Source organism: Ovis aries, chromosome 16 (assembly GCF_016772045.2).
Source record: "Ovis aries strain OAR_USU_Benz2616 breed Rambouillet chromosome 16, ARS-UI_Ramb_v3.0, whole genome shotgun sequence".
Classification (NCBI taxonomy): domain Eukaryota; kingdom Metazoa; phylum Chordata; class Mammalia; order Artiodactyla; family Bovidae; genus Ovis; species Ovis aries.
This window is the reverse complement of record NC_056069.1, coordinates 14,110,651-14,128,025: the sequence shown is the minus strand read 5'-3', so window position 1 is coordinate 14,128,025 and position 17,375 is coordinate 14,110,651. Positions and strand designations below refer to the sequence as shown.

General features: G+C 36.0%; 1 protein-coding gene across 13 annotated transcripts in view; it reads right to left on the bottom strand.

Annotated features, from left to right (window-relative positions):
* Nucleotides 1-17,375, bottom strand: part of CENPK (centromere protein K) — a 56,949-nt gene that overhangs the window by 37,564 nt on the left and 2,010 nt on the right. For 5 of the 13 annotated variants that reach the window (XM_060400396.1, XM_060400392.1, XM_060400394.1 and 2 more), the window contains exons 2-4: nucleotides 9,510-9,661; nucleotides 7,421-7,477; nucleotides 2,510-2,582 (exon numbers count right to left, since the gene is read on the bottom strand). In XM_060400396.1, the coding sequence (XP_060256379.1) occupies nucleotides 2,510-2,582; nucleotides 7,421-7,477; nucleotides 9,510-9,626 (247 nt within the window). In that variant the 5' untranslated portion in view covers nucleotides 9,627-9,661. Of the gene's footprint in view, nucleotides 1-2,509; nucleotides 2,583-5,471; nucleotides 5,514-7,420; nucleotides 7,478-9,509; nucleotides 9,662-9,724; nucleotides 9,794-17,375 lie in introns of all 13 variants that reach the window. The other 8 variants (XM_060400393.1, XM_042233741.2, XM_042233744.2 and 5 more) reach the window with 5 other exon arrangements.

The following is a 17,375-nucleotide window of genomic DNA, read 5'->3' as shown; positions in this document are numbered from 1 at the left end:
ACCCTACTCCGTTATGAATGGCTTTCTTATACAAAGAGATTAGAACACAGATGGGTGACCATGTGAAGACACAGGAAGAAGATGGTACGCAGTCTACTAGCCAAGAAGAGAGGCCTCAGAAGAAACCAACCTTGCCAACACCTTGATCTTGGACTTCTATCCTCCAGAATTGTGAGGGAGGAAAAAAGCTTCTGTTGTTTAAGCAACTCAGTCATGCTACTTTGTTATGGCAGCACTAACAAACTAATGTAGAAGTCATTAATACAGACATAACACATTTAAATAGGAGCAGAAAAATATAATGTTGAAATAGATAGAGAGTAAGAAGCAAAAATTACTGAACACCAACATTTTAGAGTATGAGCGGTCTTTGAGATGCCCAATATAATGCTAGAGGAGGCAACAAGATATACGGTTGAATATAAATTAAAATCATAATTGTATATACATACGTATCAGAGGTGCTGAAATTAAAAAGACTACTAGGTGGTAGAGAAGACATAAAACAATGGTGGACATTGGCATGAACATAATATTAGGTTGGTGCAAACATAAATGCAGTTTCAGATCATAAATTTTAAATCATTATAACCAGGCTCAAACAGATCTTTATTAATCAAAATAGGAACCATTACAATCAATACATTTTTGCCAATGAGAAATAAGTTAGTTTATTCCTGTAGCATAAAAATCCGGGCTTCAGGATTTGACAAACTCTCAGAAAGCATTTTCTGCCTCCTGCTGGTTGTGGAAGCGTTTTCCCTGCAAAAGTTGTCAAGATGCTCGAAGAAGTGGTATCCATTGGCAAGAAATCAGGTGAATATGGTGGATGCGGCAAAACACCATAGCCCAGTTCATTCAACTTTGGAAGCACTGGTTGTACACTGTGCAGTCAGGTGTTGTTACAGAGAAGAACTGGGCCCTTTCTGTTGATCAATGCCAGTGCAGGTGCTTCAGTTTTCAGTGCATCTCATCAATTTGCTGAGCACACTTCTCAGATGTAATAGTTTCACTAGGATTCAGAAAGCTGTACTGGATTAGACCAGCAGCAGACCACTAGTGACCATGACCTTTTCTTGGGGCAAATTTGGCTTTGGGAAGTGCTTTGGAGATTCCTGTTGATCCAGCCACTGAGCTGGTCATCACTGGCTGTCATATAAAATCAACTTTTCATTAAACATCACAATCCGATTGAGAAATGGTTCATTGTTGTTGCATACAGTAAGAAAACACTTAAAATGATGATTTTTTTTGACTTTGAGTCAGCTCACGAGGTACTCACTTAACGAGCTTTTTCACCTTTTCAATTTGCTTCAAATACTGAACAACCATAGAATGGCCAACACTGAGTTCTGCCATAACTTCTTGTGTAGTTGTAAGAGGATCAGCTTCAATGATCCTTTCAACTAGTTGTTGTCAACTTCTGATGGCCGGCCATGTGCTCCTCATCTTCAAGGCTCTCATCTCCTTTGCTAAACTTCTTGAACCACCACTGCACTATATGTTTATTAGCAGTTCCTGAGAAAAATGCATTGTTGATGCTGCAAATTATCTCTGCTGCTTCATCAACATTCCAAACTCATATAAGAAAAATCACTCAAATTTCCTTTTTGTCTAACACCATTTCCCTAGTCTAAAATAAATATAAAATAAAGAGCAAGTAATGTCGTTAGCAAAAAATACATAAAGCTACAAATGTGCATTAAATGTATAATATAACCACATTTATTTAAGATTATATTCCAATATTAAATGGCAAAGTTCAACACTGCAAAACTGCTATTACTTTTGCATCAACCTAACAGTTTAAAACAAGAATGCAGATAAAACTGTTTAGGAAGAGAATGAGAAAAAAGAATCCTGATAACTGGAAGAAAATGGAGAGGAAACTAAGAAATAAAGTTGGAAAAGAGACAGAGGGGTAGAAGAAAGCAGAAGGGAGACCTAAACAAAAAAAGAGAGTACAATCTATATAAAAGATCGAATACAGACATACATACCACTTAAAGGAATGAAATCTTTAATAACTGAAAAATATCTCCTAGCTGGGTATTATAACCACAGATTTTTAAGTAATTTTCTGTTTCTCAACTAAAGGCAAAAATACCGTTGGACAAATCAAAAGGCAACATAAAATGTGTGCAGCTTTTAATTCAAGTCTCTAAAATAATTTCTCTCTTCCACTATGTAAGTTTGATTCATTAGGAAACAATACAGTTTCTACTGAGCATATAAAATAGTGTCTATGAGAATAAAGTGATAGCTATAATAAAGTCTCCATAATCAAGATTACTATATTCTAATGCGAGGCAGACATGCTCATCTATAATAATAAAGAAGTATGAAATTCTGTGTGTAAAAAAATAAAAATAAGGTGACTTCCTTATAGCAATGGAATTTAGACCAATTTCAAGAAAGTTAAATACATCTTGAATTCTTCTTGTGATCATTAAATTAATTCAACATTAATTTGTTTATAAAAATATAAATCTAAAAATAAGAATCTTACTTTCAGGAGTTTCTTTTTGCCACTGACTAAGTTCAGCAGTCAAACATTTCACTTGCATAATTAATAATGAGAGCTATTAAAAGAAGAGAATAAAACAAAGTTATTTCCTATGGAATATTCATATCTATTCATAGATGAATGTGTAAACAGTCTTAATACTTTAGTACAAGTCCCTAAAATAAGTGGCTAATGTAACATCCATCTAAACTATAAAAAATTATCACTCCCAACATAATTTTCCTTTAAATCACATTAATTATAGCCTATAAATTGCCATTATAGCAGCAATACAGTCCTACAAATGATCATTTCTAATTTCACCACTCAACCTAAAAGAACCTAAGTACCTTAAGTTTATTCTCTGAAGTAATATTCTTTTTTAAAAAAATGCTATTTCTTGCCGATTTTGGGGGGCAAATTTGCTTGAAAGATGCTCTTTTTTCCCCTTTCTATGCACTTTTAGAAAAATTGCAACTAGTTTAACTGAGGAGTTAAAAATAAGTTTAAATACATATATAAAAAAACAATTATAAAATGAGACTTATTCCACAAATCACACATACATACACAAATAAAGTTTTACTATACCAAAGTTTGTAAATTGTATATCCCTTTAGCCCAAAATAAATTAGAATAAATGTTTCTGATATTAGGTGATTCCAATCATTTTAATCTTTAAAATTACAAATCTATGTGATAAATCTGTTGCCAGATTAGACCATAAAATTAACATGTATGTATGCTTAAATTTCTCGAGAAGGAAATGGCAACCTACTCCAGTATTTTTGCATGGGAAGCACCATGGACATAGGAGCCTGGTGGACTAAAGTCCACAGGGTTGCAAAGAGTCAGATGCAACTGAGTAACTAACACATGCTTAAATTTCAGAACATTTTAATCTCTTCTACATAATTTTTATAGGTAGCCAAATAGATTAAAAAAACTTACATTTCAAAAATGCAATAGGGAGGCTTCTCTGGTGGTCCAGTTATTAAGACTCCGCCTTGCAATGTATGGAATGCTGGTTCAAACCCTGGTGAAGGAAGATCCCACATGCCACAGAACAACTAAGCCCATGTGTCACAACTACTGAGCCTGTGCTCTAGAGCTCTCAAACCACTGCTACTGAAGCCTGTGTGCCTAGAGCCCCATGCTCCACAACAAGAGAAGCCACCATAACAAGAAGCCCACATATCACAACTAAAGAGCAGCCCCTGCTCTGCCCAACTAGAGAAAAACCCTCACACACAAGTCCCAACACAATCAAAGATAAAAAATAAGTAAATAAATATTATTTTAAAGGCAGTAAGTATTCCTGTAATAACTATATTAAAAAGTTACCAAGTACTCTTTTTTTTATAATTAAAATTTACATGTTTATTTTTGGCTGTGCTTTGTCTTTGCCTTGGTGCCTGGGCTCTTTGCTGCTGAGCTTGGGCTTTCTCTAGTCGCAGGGACCAGGAACTTCTCCTGTTACAGAGCACGGGCTTTAGAGTGCACTAACTTCAGTAGCTGCAGTGCAAGGGTCTAGTTGAGCTCCAGCAGGTGGGATTTTAGTTCTGGACCCACAGATCAGACCACAGATCAAATCCACAGCCCCTGCATTGGCAGGCAGATTCCAATCACTGCACCACCAGGTAAGTCCCTCAAGTACTCTTGTTTAATCAATATTTAAAATACAATCAGGAAGCTTAAAGACCCTACTCTGGATCATAACATTGGCTGTTGAATAGTCACATGGAAAAACCTAGTCTCTTTGAAAGATTTACTTAATTATATAAAAATGCATCTACAGGTATTACAAATTTTTACCAAAGAGTTTAACATAATTTTCTTAGAGATTAAACAAGAATGTAAAAAAGTGTTTTGAGAACTATAAAGTCACTTATAAATGCTAATTATTATTACTATAAAAGAATATCAAATTCTTAAAAAGTAGCATTTAAACTAGGCAAAACTATCAAAATGATAAGGACTCTATATCACTTTTCCTGAACATATTAGACCAAAACACATAAAATTACTGACACTCATTTTTCTAACCTATTAAAAAATAAAATTTAACCTCATACTATAGATGAAACTCAGCTCTTACCTTTTAAAGCCCAGGTGAGGCAAATATGCAAATTACATCCGATACTGCTATAAAATTAAACCCTTTCTAACAAAGAAAAGAGTAGTATTTCTAAAGTGACTTTTTAAAAATTTGAGAAATCCTACCATTTTCCCATTTAAATATCTAATTTCTTGCTTTAGAAAATGGACTGAGCTTTAACACTGAAGTTTTGAAACAAATAGACATGCTGAAAAGAATAAACTAAGCAAGCCTGAAATTATCCTTAAAGGCCTGCTTGCAGGGTTGGTCCCTGGCATCTAGAAACCTGGATCTTAAGTAAGTTCCCACCAATCTGATAAGAGCGGCTCTCTGTGCCTAACTGTAAGAAAATACAATTTATACTGAACACCTGCTTTCCTCCTAAGAATCTGGTGTTTTGATAACTGACAGGCAAAAGGGTGCCTATGTAACTACATCCCACAAAAAACTTAGGACTCTGAGTCTCTAATAAGCTTCCCTGGTAGACAATGTTTCACACTCGTCACAACTCAATCGGGTAATTAAGTACGTCTTCTGTGACTCCACTAGGAAAGGGTCCTGAAAGCTCATGCCTTGTTTCCTCTGGACTTCAACCCATGCTTCTTTTCCCTTTGCTAATTTTATTCTGTACCATTTCAATGCAATAAATCTCAGTCATGAATATGACGACTATAGATTAAGTCCTCTGAATAATTGTAGAGAACCATCAAACCTGGGAGGAATGTTGGAGACCCCAACACATTTTGTGGATTCTTTGGATAATGTTATTACTGACTATCTCAGGATACTGATTATTTACCACTATCTAAGCACTTCCCTCAAAACTGATGTTTGGCTTATTGTCTGAAAATCATTCAGGAAACTTACACGCTTCATCACTTGTGATTCTGATTCAGAAGGTCCCAGTTTCTACAAGAAAAGAATCACATTTCCCAAGGAAACCAGATAATTTATTTACTGTACAATGATTTCCCAAATATAATATTCAGTTTTACCCTGTACAAAAGAACATTATTTACTTATTGATGGATACAAACCCTTTTACAAAAGATGACTTACTTTTTTATGACCAGTTTTCAAAAATCTGCTGTAATAGGCACTTTTCAAAGTGACAAATTAGCATTTTTCTTGTCTCTTTCTCACTCATGAGAAAGAGAGGAGTATTACTGAGTAATTACTGAGGAGTATTATTCTCACAGATTTTAATGTTTTCATATTGTTATAATCAGCTGAAGCCATTATTTTTTTTTTGATGCTCACATGATACCAAATATGGACAGCTGAGTGCCTTCAAAAGGTTCCAATGTCTTTTGACATGCTCCCAGTATTTCTGGAGAACTTTCATTGGAATTATTTGCATATTTAACTCTGTTCTTAGAATTTTTATTATAAAAACATTTTTAACTTTTTATATGGTCAAATGCATCTAAATTTTCTTTTACCATGTCTAGATTTCTATTCATTCAAAAAACGAAGATCATGACATCTGGTCCCATCACTTCATGGGAAATAGATGGGGAAACAGTGGAAACAGTGTCAGACTTTATTTTAGGGGGCTCCAAAACCACTGCAGATGGTGACTGCAGCCACGAAATTAAAAGACACTTACTCCTTGGAAGAAAAGTTATCATCAACCTAGATAGCATATTCAAAAGCAGAGACATTACTTTGCTGACTAAGGTCCATCTAGTCAAGGCTATGGTTTTTCCAGTGGTCATGTATGGATGTGAGAATTGGACTGTGAAGAAAGCTGAGTGCCGAAGAATTGATGCTTTTGAACTGTGGTGTTGGAGAAGACTCTTGAGAGTCCCTTGACTGCAAGGAGATCCAACCAGTCCATTCTGAAGGAAATCAGCCCTGGCATTTCTTTGGAAGGAATGATGCTAAAGCTGAAACTCTAGTACTTTGGCCACCTCATGCAAAGAGTTGACTCATTGGAAAAGACTCATGCTGGGAGGGATTGGGGACAGGAGGAGAAGGGGACGACAGAGGATGAGATGGTTGGATGGCATCACGGACTCGATGGACGTGAGTCTGAGTGAACTCTGGGAGTTGGTGATGGACAGGGAGGCCTGGAGTGCTGCGATTCATGGGGTCGCAAAGAGTCGGACACCACAGAGCAACTGAGCTGAACTGAGATTTCTATTATTGGCCAAGCCATTTTCTTCTGCAGTCTACCAAGACTGCAGTCTCCAGTTTTCTTAGGTTTTCATAGCATCTAGAACTAAGTTTCTACACTAAAAGACAGAAGTCCAATTTTATTTTCTCCAGATGAATATCTAGTTGTACCACTATTATTTATTAACTAATTCATCCCTTTCCCAAAGATTGTGCTGTCATCTCTGTCACACTTTAAATTCTTAACCTGTTGCACTGAACCACTGGTATATTTCTAAACTAATTCCATAGGTCTTTGATTATTCAAATGAATAGTTTAATCCTTTTATGATGCTTAGGGTAAAATTAGTCAAGATTCCACATAGAAAGTAAATAACTGTGGCTACTGCACCTAACACAACGTAGGACAGTCTTTGTTCTAATTTTTAACAAGGTATCACGATAGCTGCCAATGAGCAATTCACTCCATGCTGAATGCATGTGCAGTTGTTAAAACATAAATAATAAAGAATTTACTTATAACAGATTATTCAAAAAGTTTTTAGAATATTTCTCTTAAATCAGAAAGAGGAGAAAATTTTCCAAATCATTGAGTATACAGATAGTAACAAAAATGTTATACTTGGCATAAATACAAACACATTTTGTACCGAAAACACAATGTGTTCTACTTTTAGGAAGAACAAAAGGAATCATACCTGAATATTTGAATCAGTGAGTGTCTCAGTTCCAGTAAGTGATAATTTGTTTTGACACTTGATTTAAAAAGAAAAGAAAAACAAATCACACACTATATACCATAGACAATTTCTTTCCTCTATCTTTTTATACCAATGTAATATTCCTCTAAAATGATATACAAATATCTTATGTATGAGAACAATCTTTAAAATCGTTACTTTCCAAGCAAGAGGATCAAGAAGGAAGCCAAACAGGTCCCAACATGAACACAACAAAAGTACAAGTGGACTATTGACTCAACACAGAATGAAAAAATGAGCATAAGAAAAACAAAAACTAATAGCTAGGATAAATTAGAAAGTAGATCATGGAAAAATGGGAAATAATAGAACATGGGGGAAAGCACTACAGAAAGATAACAAGAGGTAAGAAGGCAGTTAAAATCATATGAAAATAAAATCATCAGGAGACACTGCTACTATGCTATTGAAAAAAGAATTCACAATTGTTAATAGTGATTAAATCTAAGTAAAAATATGGCCAATTTAAATGTTATTTGTGCTTATTTCTAGTTGCAATACTTTTCCATAAAAATTTTTTAGTTTTTAAATTCAAAATTCTATATTGAAAATATTTCAAAAGCAACACGAAGTATCTTAAAAATTCAGTAATCACAGGGTACCAAGGATATATGTTTAAAAAATAATAATTTTTTAAAAAGGAAAATATGAAAAAAGCATTAACTGCCTTAACATAAAATTTTACTGGGAACAAGATGTAAAAAATTGTCTATGGCCTATATCATATATTACACTATTTTGAGTAAAACAAATTTTTACCAGCATATTATAGTGCACCAGAGTGGTTCTATCTCATTAACTCAGAAAATGTACATATAATTCAATCAAATTTTCTAAATTAATTCATATTTTCACTCAAACTCCATTAAGTATAAAGTGTTCTTACCCTTTATATTCTCTATCTTGGAAAATAAAACCACTAACCACTCGGCCCAAGCTAGGAACCTAAAACTATCTGTAATTCTATATCACCATTTCACAACAATTAACCTCCAGGTCCTTTTAGTCCAATCTTCTTAGTATCTCTTGAATCCATTCTTCTATTCGCAATGACAATACTCTGGCTTTAGTACTTCTTACAGGACCACTACTAGAGCCTCCTGAATATTCTTTCTTTCTGTAGTCTCACTTTTCTACATTCCATCTTCTTCAAAACTACCAGAGTTATTTCCTCAAACAAGGTATCTCATAATGCCACTTCATGTTTATAATCCTTTAATAGTTCCCCATAATATTCATCCAACAAAATTCTTCATGTGCTTGCCCCTAATTACCTCTCCAGTCTCATTCTACAAATCCTTCTTCTAATTTAAATGTCATAATATGCTACTAAGAGTTCTCTAAATTCTCCCAACATTTATATATTTTGTTCTACTTTGTATACCTCTCCCACTTTCACAGGCTAACTCCTATTTATCCTTTTGAAATGAATTCAGTATTATTTCCTCTTTAAGAAAGCTATCTTTGATACCTTCGGGCTAGGCTTAGTACTCCTCTTAAGTATAGTCTTTAAACTTTACCACCATATTATAATTTGTGATTGCCTGAATTAGATGATAATCTCCTTGAGGACAGGGACTGCCATAATTTTTTCTCTTTCTACAGCTCACCTAGCATAAAATTTCTAAAATGAATGCTTATAAGTCTAAAAAATATATAAGTATTTATCATATAATATAATGGCTTTCAGGCTTCCCTGGTGGCTCAGCAGTAAAGAATCCACCTGCCAATCCAGAAGACACAGGAGATGCAGGTTTGATCCCTGGGTCATGAAGATCCCCTGGAGGAGGGTATGGCAACCCACTCCAGTATTCTTGCCTGGAAAATCTCATGGACAGAGGAGCCTGGCAGGTCTGTAGGGTCACATATGGATACAGTCCACAGGGTCACAAAGAGTCGAACACAACTGCACACATGCATAACTGCTTTCAGAAACCAGTGTAATTCTTTCTTAAGTCTACTATTGAAATGGAATTCAACCTTATAGTAATTAATTAGTATATCACTTTTATGTCTTGATACGTACTTCTTCCATATCTTTCCACATTTCTTCACATTTTTTAATAAGTTCTTCTTCAGCATCGGCAACATCTTCCACATCTGTAGTACTATCTGGATCTAGATCTTGCTGATTCACTGACATGTGCCTTATGATTTTTGTTAACCTTTTAAGAAAAACTGAAGTAAAAAAATATTCATTTAACAATATTCATTGATACCCACTACCTGCCAGATACTCACCTAGAAGCTAAAGATGTAACAGTGAAGAAAACAGGCAAATATTCCTCCAACCAAGGAGCTTACATTTCACTTGAGGAAAACAATATAAACTCAAAAGATTAAAACAAATATAAACAAATATAAACTATAAATAAAATAAAAGATATACATATGTGTTATATATCAAATAGTTTAAAGTACTATGAAGAAAAGCAAGACAAGCAAGAAACATAGGGAGTGCTCAGACAGGGGCAACATGATTTTTCATAAGGTGGTCATACAAGGTCAATGGGACAACTTAGCAAAAATACAAAGGAGAGAAGGAAGTAAGACACATGGATATTTAGGAGAAGAGGCTCCAGGCAGAGAGATCTGTAAGTACAAAGGTCCTGGGGAAGTAACATGACTGCTGTGTCCTGAAGTAGTAAAGAAGCCACTGTGATTAGAGCAGAGTAAGGCAGAGAAAACAAAATTGAGGTCAGAGGTCCTTTGTTCTTGAGGTGAGGTCACAGGTTGAGGTTCCTATAAACCGCCACCAAAACAAATGTTAATTCTCTGTTCTGACAAGAGAGGGAAAGGTCCCAAAGCTCAACTTTTGCCCCCCAAGGTCCAGGCCCCCCAAGGTCCAGGCTAAGAGAAGGGGGGTCTCTACATGAGCAATTTCCCTTGCCTGGGAGAAGCCATCCACCACTCAGTCTAGGTCTTCCAGCCAGTGCCCGGGCCTGGCTGAAGAGACAGCTCTCAGCTGGTAGGGCCCTCAGGGCCAGGTTCCCAGACTCTACCCAGCCATTATCACTGAGGGAGCAAGGTGCTCAAGACCCAGCCTGCCCTAAGGCCACCCAAATCAGGGCCAAGTCCCACAGACTGTGACCCATGGACACTGCCACGGTCATTAGATCACAGAGGCGGGGATAGGGGAGACATTCCCTGCTGCTTCAAGGTGAGGGCTCTAGATCTCTACAGGACACAGCCCTTAGCCTGTACTCTGGCCCCTCAGCTCACCCACCAGCCTGAAGCCAGAAGGCCTGGAAAAGCTGGAGAGAAGCCGGAGAGAAGCCCAAGATCCACTTCACTGCACTTTCTGTTGTGAAGACCACTGAAAGACTGACCAGTGTTAGAGCACAACTTCTAATCACCGTGCTAATGGCCACGCCCTAACAGTTGTGCACCTGCCTGGCCCCTATTACATAAGTTTTGGAATAATGTGTCACACAATTTCATTGAAGTAAATAACAAAAATGGAGGTCATTGTTAACCTTCATAAAAGTAGCTTCAAGAGAATCATGGAAGTGAAAGCCTGACTGAAGTAGATTCAAGAGACAGAAGGCAAAGAATTGAACATATCCAGTATATAAAACACTTTTAAGAATTTTTTCTCTAAAGGTAAGAAACGAGGTCCCAGCTGCAGTAAGATACAAGGTTAAGAAAGTTATTTTTTTAAGATAGGATGAAATATAGCATCTTTATATGACATAGTAAGAGAAGCAAACATTCTAATGCAGAAGAGAAAGGAGAGGAAAAAGAAGAATTAGATCTAATGTACAGACTAAATAGATAAAATAATAATAATATAAAAAAAAGATCTAATGCACAAGTAGAGGGATTGGCTTAAGACAGATGTACATGCAGTTCATCCATTTTAATGGAAAGGTAGGCAGAATATTAGGGACACAGATACAGGAAGATGAATAAATAGGTAAGCTTATGTAAATTCTGTCTGGATTGCTTCTCTTTCATTAGTGAAGTGGTAACTAAGGTCATCAGCTACGAAAGAAGACGGGAAAAATGCAGTGGAGATTTAAGAAAGGGAAAAAAATTTTATAAAATACATATATAAAAAAGTGGAAGAGGGTGAAATAGTAGGATAACTGGGTAACATTAAAGCCCACTTGAGGTTAGTAGGCATGAATTTAAAGTGAAAGTAGAACACGTTTGTGTGTTTTCCTCTATGGTGTAGCAGCATAGGTAAAAACAGACAAAATGAAAGAATGACAAAGTCTAAATTAGTATGACCAGAGGAGTGAGTAGCTAAGATAAGGTGGAGAATATAATCACTGGAGGAAAGGAGGTCAAGAAAAAGAGAGGCCAGGTGATTTGGAAGATCCTCTATATGGATATTAAAATCATCAAGAATTATGACAGAATTATAAGAGAGGGTGACAGAGTCAGGAGCCAAAAATCTTCAAGGAATGAAGGCGCATGATATAAACCTAATAGATAACTGCTGCAAGGAAAAATGATTGGTGGTAGAGTCTGATGGCATAAATTCAATGTTGGGTAATTTTAAGGAGGTGGTCAGAGTAATAAAAAACAATGAGGATATCTATCCCATAATACCAAATGCAAACCAGAATAACCCATCTCCCAAAATAGTTCTATTCATATGGAACTTTAATTTTATATTGTTTAATCTATTATTTATCAATAGAGAGTTTTTAAAGATACATAAAGTTATATCACAGATTGGAGGACTCAATAATGTAAGGATGTAAAATTCCTCTCAAGTTGATCTATTCAATATTATTTCAAAATTTCAAAAGTTTTCATTTTTTTGTGGCATCTGACAAGCTAATTCTAAAATTTATATGGAAGTGCAGATGGTCAAAACAGTCAAGATCCTCACAAAGATTAAGATAGGAAGACTTGTTTTACCAGTTGTCAAAGTTATTTTTAAAAAATTATATTAATTATTATAGTGTTCAACTAGCACATAGATAGGCAACTGAACAATGGAACACAAAACCTTTCCAGAGTCACACATTTAGGGACCTATGATATATATTGCCTTTTTTTCCAGATATATTTTGGCCCATACACACTTTCCTCATTCTTTTTAACAAATGCGTAATTTTTGTGAGGAAAAACGAGCACAGATATATGCCTCAATCTTTAGAGTACTCCTCCATCCCTCAAAAAATCCAAACCATAAAGAACAGGGAGAAAATATTTTTTTAGATCTTAGACGAGGAAAGGCCTTTCTAGACAAAACTAAGTAAAATCACTATATAAAATTTAAAACCCAAAAACTTAATAAAAAAATTTGTAATATACTTGGCATCCAAGACCTAACTTCTTAATGAACAATGAATGCTCACAAATTAATAGAAAAAAGCAACAACAAATCATAAAAGAAAAAATTTTTTAAATGACCACTATAAAAGTCAGGATATTAATTACTTTTGGATGGTGAGAAAGAGGAGGTAAAAGGAGATGGGAGGCTGTGACTGAGATGGGCCAAATGGAGAGACTTCTGAAATGATTACCAGCATTTCATTTTTTGATCTGCATGGTGATAAAGGTATTCATCTTATAATAATTTATAAATTCTACATTTATTTTGTGTGAGGTTTTTCCTATCTGTATTTATTTTGCAATAAAAGGCAACAATAAAAAAGCTCAAATAGAAATGAGTAAAGAAAACAAATGAGAAATTAAAAAAAATATTTTAAATATAGAAAATGCATTGTCCTTACCCATGTCATAAAAATGCAAATTAAAATTATTTTTTCATTCAGACTAGCAATAGTGAAAAATTAATTTAAAAAATCAATACTGGCAAGAGTGTAGAACAAAAAGCATGCATTGTCTGAAGATCAATCCCTTTGTAGGGTAATTAGCAATATCCATTAAAACTTTAAATGTATTTATCTTTTGAATCAGAAATTCTACTGCCAGGAATAATCCTACAGTTTTATTCGTGTAAGTCTACATTGGAGTTGGTGATGAACAGGGAGGCCTGGCATGCATGATTAATGGGGTCACAAAGAGTCAGACACGACTGAGTGACTGAACTGAACTGACTGACATTGGTATGCTTTCTCAACATTATCAATAAAAACATTCATGTGAGTGAACTCTCCAATTAGACTGTCCTGGTTTAAATTCTCGCTTCAAATTTACAAGCCTAATGACTTTGAGCAAGTCACTTACATTGCCGATGCCTCAGTTTCCTAATCTGTAAAATGAAGACAGTATCACTTACTTTATAGGATTGTTATGACAATTAACTGAGTTAACATATGCAAAGTTCTTAGAAATGTGCCTGGCATGTAAAGAATTATATCAGTATTGGCTATTAACATTAACAAAGTGAATGTTAACTAGTAGAAGGTTGGTTAAACAATTTATGCCATATCCAAATATGTTTACACTAAGAATCTTCCTTGCTATACACTAAAGATATAGTTAAGTTCACAAAGCTATAAACAGTCATTAACAATTTTAGATAATTTTTAAGCAAAAAATCAAACATTATATATGTTTTAAATATACCTTAACCCTGCTTATTTAACTTATATGCAGAGTACATCATGAGAAACGCTGGACTGGAAGAAACACGAGCTGGAATCAAGATTGCCAGGAGAAATATCAATAACCTCAGATATGCAGATGACACCACCCTTATGCAGAAACTGAAGAGGAACTAAAAAGCCTCTTGATGAAAGTGAAAGAGGAGAGTGAAAAAGTTGACTTAAAGCTCAACATTCAGAAAACGAAGATCATGGCATCCAGTCTCATCACTTCATGGGAAATAGATGGGGAAACAGTGGAAACAGTGTCAGACTTTATTTTCTTGGGCTCCAAAATCACTGCAGATGGTGACTGCAGCCACGAAATTAAAAGACACTTACTCCTTGGAAGAAAAGTTATCATCAACCTAGATAGCATATTCAAAAGCAGAGACATTACTTTGCTGACTAAGGTCCATCTAGTCAAGGCTATGGTTTTTCCAGTAGTCATGTATGGATATGAGAGTTGGACTGTGAAGAAGGCTGAGCGCCGAAGAATTGATGCTTTTGAACTGTGGTGTTGGAGAAGACTCTTGAGAGTCCCTTGGACTGCAAGGAGATCCAACCAGGCCATTCTGAAGGAGATCAGCCCTGGGATTTCTTTGGAAGGAATGATGCTAAAGCTGAAACTCCAGTACTTTGGCCACCTCATGCGAAGAGTTGACTCACTGGAAAAGACTCTGATGCTGGGAGGGATTGAGGACAGGAGGAGAAGGGGACGACAGAGGATGAGATGGCTGGATGGCATCACGGACTCGATGGACGTGATTCTGAGTGAAATCCAGGAGTTGGTGATGGACAGGGAGGCTTGGCGTGCTGCGATTCATGGGGTCGCAAAGAGTCGGACACAACTGAGCAACTGAACTGAACTGAACTGAATTAAGAAATTAAGTGCAAATTGATCCTTCCCCATCTTGCAGAATACTAGCCAATAAAATTCATTATCAGTGAGAAAAAGTAATGTAATTAGCTGAATGTACAACTCAATGTAGCATGAATATACAACTCAATGTACAACCCAATGTAACAAATAAATAAGAATATTTAAGGATTTAAATTTTGGAGAAGGAAATGGCAATTCACTCTAGTATTCTTGCCTGAGGAATTCCATGGAACAAGGAGTCTGGTGGGCTACAGTCCACAGGTCGCAAAGAGTTGGACACGACTGAGTGACTAACACAAGGATTTAAATTTATCCTTTCCCTACAATATATATCCTTAAATCTACCTTTCTATAAAGAGAACAAGTCCTCAGATATTTTGAAGTCCTCAGTATTACAATTTGGAGTCACTTATTGAAGAACAGTAGTGCTATATTTAGAGATACTATGCCATACAAACTTAAAAGATCTAAAACCAAGACTTAATATTAATTAAAGAACCTCATACCATCATTGGAAGAATATACATGAAATAAATTAATAGGAAGTACCCATGTAATTCTAAGCTATATTTATTTATCTGACACATTATCTTAATGTGTGCCATTTGTCAGACACTGTGGCTCTAACTGTGTAGATGAAGTCTGCCCTCATGCAGCATACATTTTCAATGAAGAGAGACAATATAAATAAATGGACAACTAAATATCTGAAATTTTTTCAGGTAGTTACAAGTGTGGTAAATTATACAATAAAGACTGCAAGTGCTTTCAGAATTAACTATATCGAAGATCAAAGAAATCTACTGGGAAGAACAAATGGCTTAGTACAGTGCTCAGTACACAGTGCTAGCTCCCTAGAATGGCAATGATTATGAGAAACTGTAAAGATGAAGGTTAGCTTTGCTATAGAGATGCTCTCTCAAAGAATTAAAAACAAGATTAGAGCAAGTATGAACATGAAAAACTTGTGAGACACAAAAGAAACTGGTGTGATTAGAGCAGAAGGCAGAGAAGAAATGAGAATTTCTAGGTAGGACCTGTCAAATAATGGGAGCCTTTAAAATTTGCTGTTGCTGTTGTTTAGTCACTACGCCCTGTCCAACTCTTTGGCGACCCCACGGAATGTAGCCCACCAGGCTCCTCTATCTGTGGGATTTCCCAGGCAAGAATACTGGAATGGGCCGCCATTTCCTTCTCCAGGGTATCTTCCCCACCCAGGGATCGAACCCACATCTCCTGCATTGGCAGGTAAACTCTTTACCACTGAGCCACTAGGGAACTCAGGGGGAATTTAAAATTTAGAGGCGAGGTGAACCTTTAACAAGTATTTCCTATGGGCAGTTACCTCCCTGTATTTCGGGTCTGTGTGTGCATGCGTGCTAAGTTGCCTCAGTCGTGTCTGACCCTTTGGACTGTAGCCCGCCAAGCTCCTCTGTCCATGGGATTCTCCAGGCAAGAACACTGGAGTGGGCTGCCATGCCCTTCTCCAGGGGATCTTCTCCCACCCAGGAATCAAACACATGTGTACTGTGACTCCTTCATTACAGGTGGATTCTTTACTGCTGAGCTACCAGCAAAGCCCATCTGGGGTCTACCACAAAGCAAAAGCAAAGAAGCAATTTATCTGGTTTGAAACAGGCAACTAGATGCCTTCTGAGTGGGCTTCTGGAGGAATTGTTTTAGGGAGACCATTTGACAAGTTATATTTATTGGATAAAAAAGATCAAGATGGCAAATTTTACACATAGGTCAACAAAACAGAATAAAGAGCCCTGAAATAAACCCACACAAATAAGGTCAATTAATTTTATGACAAATGAGCCAAGAATACATGACAGGGAGTCTTCTCAATAGTGGTGTTGGAAAATCTGGACAGCCACACACAAAAGAATGAAACTGGACCACTATTTTATACCATACCCAAAAATTAACTCCAAATGGTTAAAAGACTTGAATGTAAGACTTAAAACTCTAAGACTCCTAGAAGAAGATATAAGTGGCAACTTCCTTGTCATCGGTCTTGGTGATGATGTGGGGAGTTTGGCAAAAAAGCAAAAATAAACAAGTAGGACTATATTAAACTATAAAGCCTCTGCACAGCAAAGGAAACCATTAACAGAATGAAAAGGCAACTAACTGAATGGGGGAAAATATTTGCAAATCATATATTTGATATGAGATTACTATCCAAAATACATGAAGAACTCAGACAAATCCATACCAAAAAGTAACGTGACTTAAAAATGAAAATGTTCCAAAGAAGACATATACATGACCAACAGTTACATGAAAAAGTACTTAACATTATCAAGTAAATGCAAATCAAAACCACAATGAGGTACCATCTCACACCAGTCAGAATTGCTGCTATCAAAAAGTTTACAAACAATAAATGCTGGAGAGGGTGAGGAGAAAAAGGAACCCTCTTATACTCTTGGTGGGAATGCAAACTAGTACAGCCACATGAAGAACATATTGAGATTCCTTAAAAAAGTGGAAA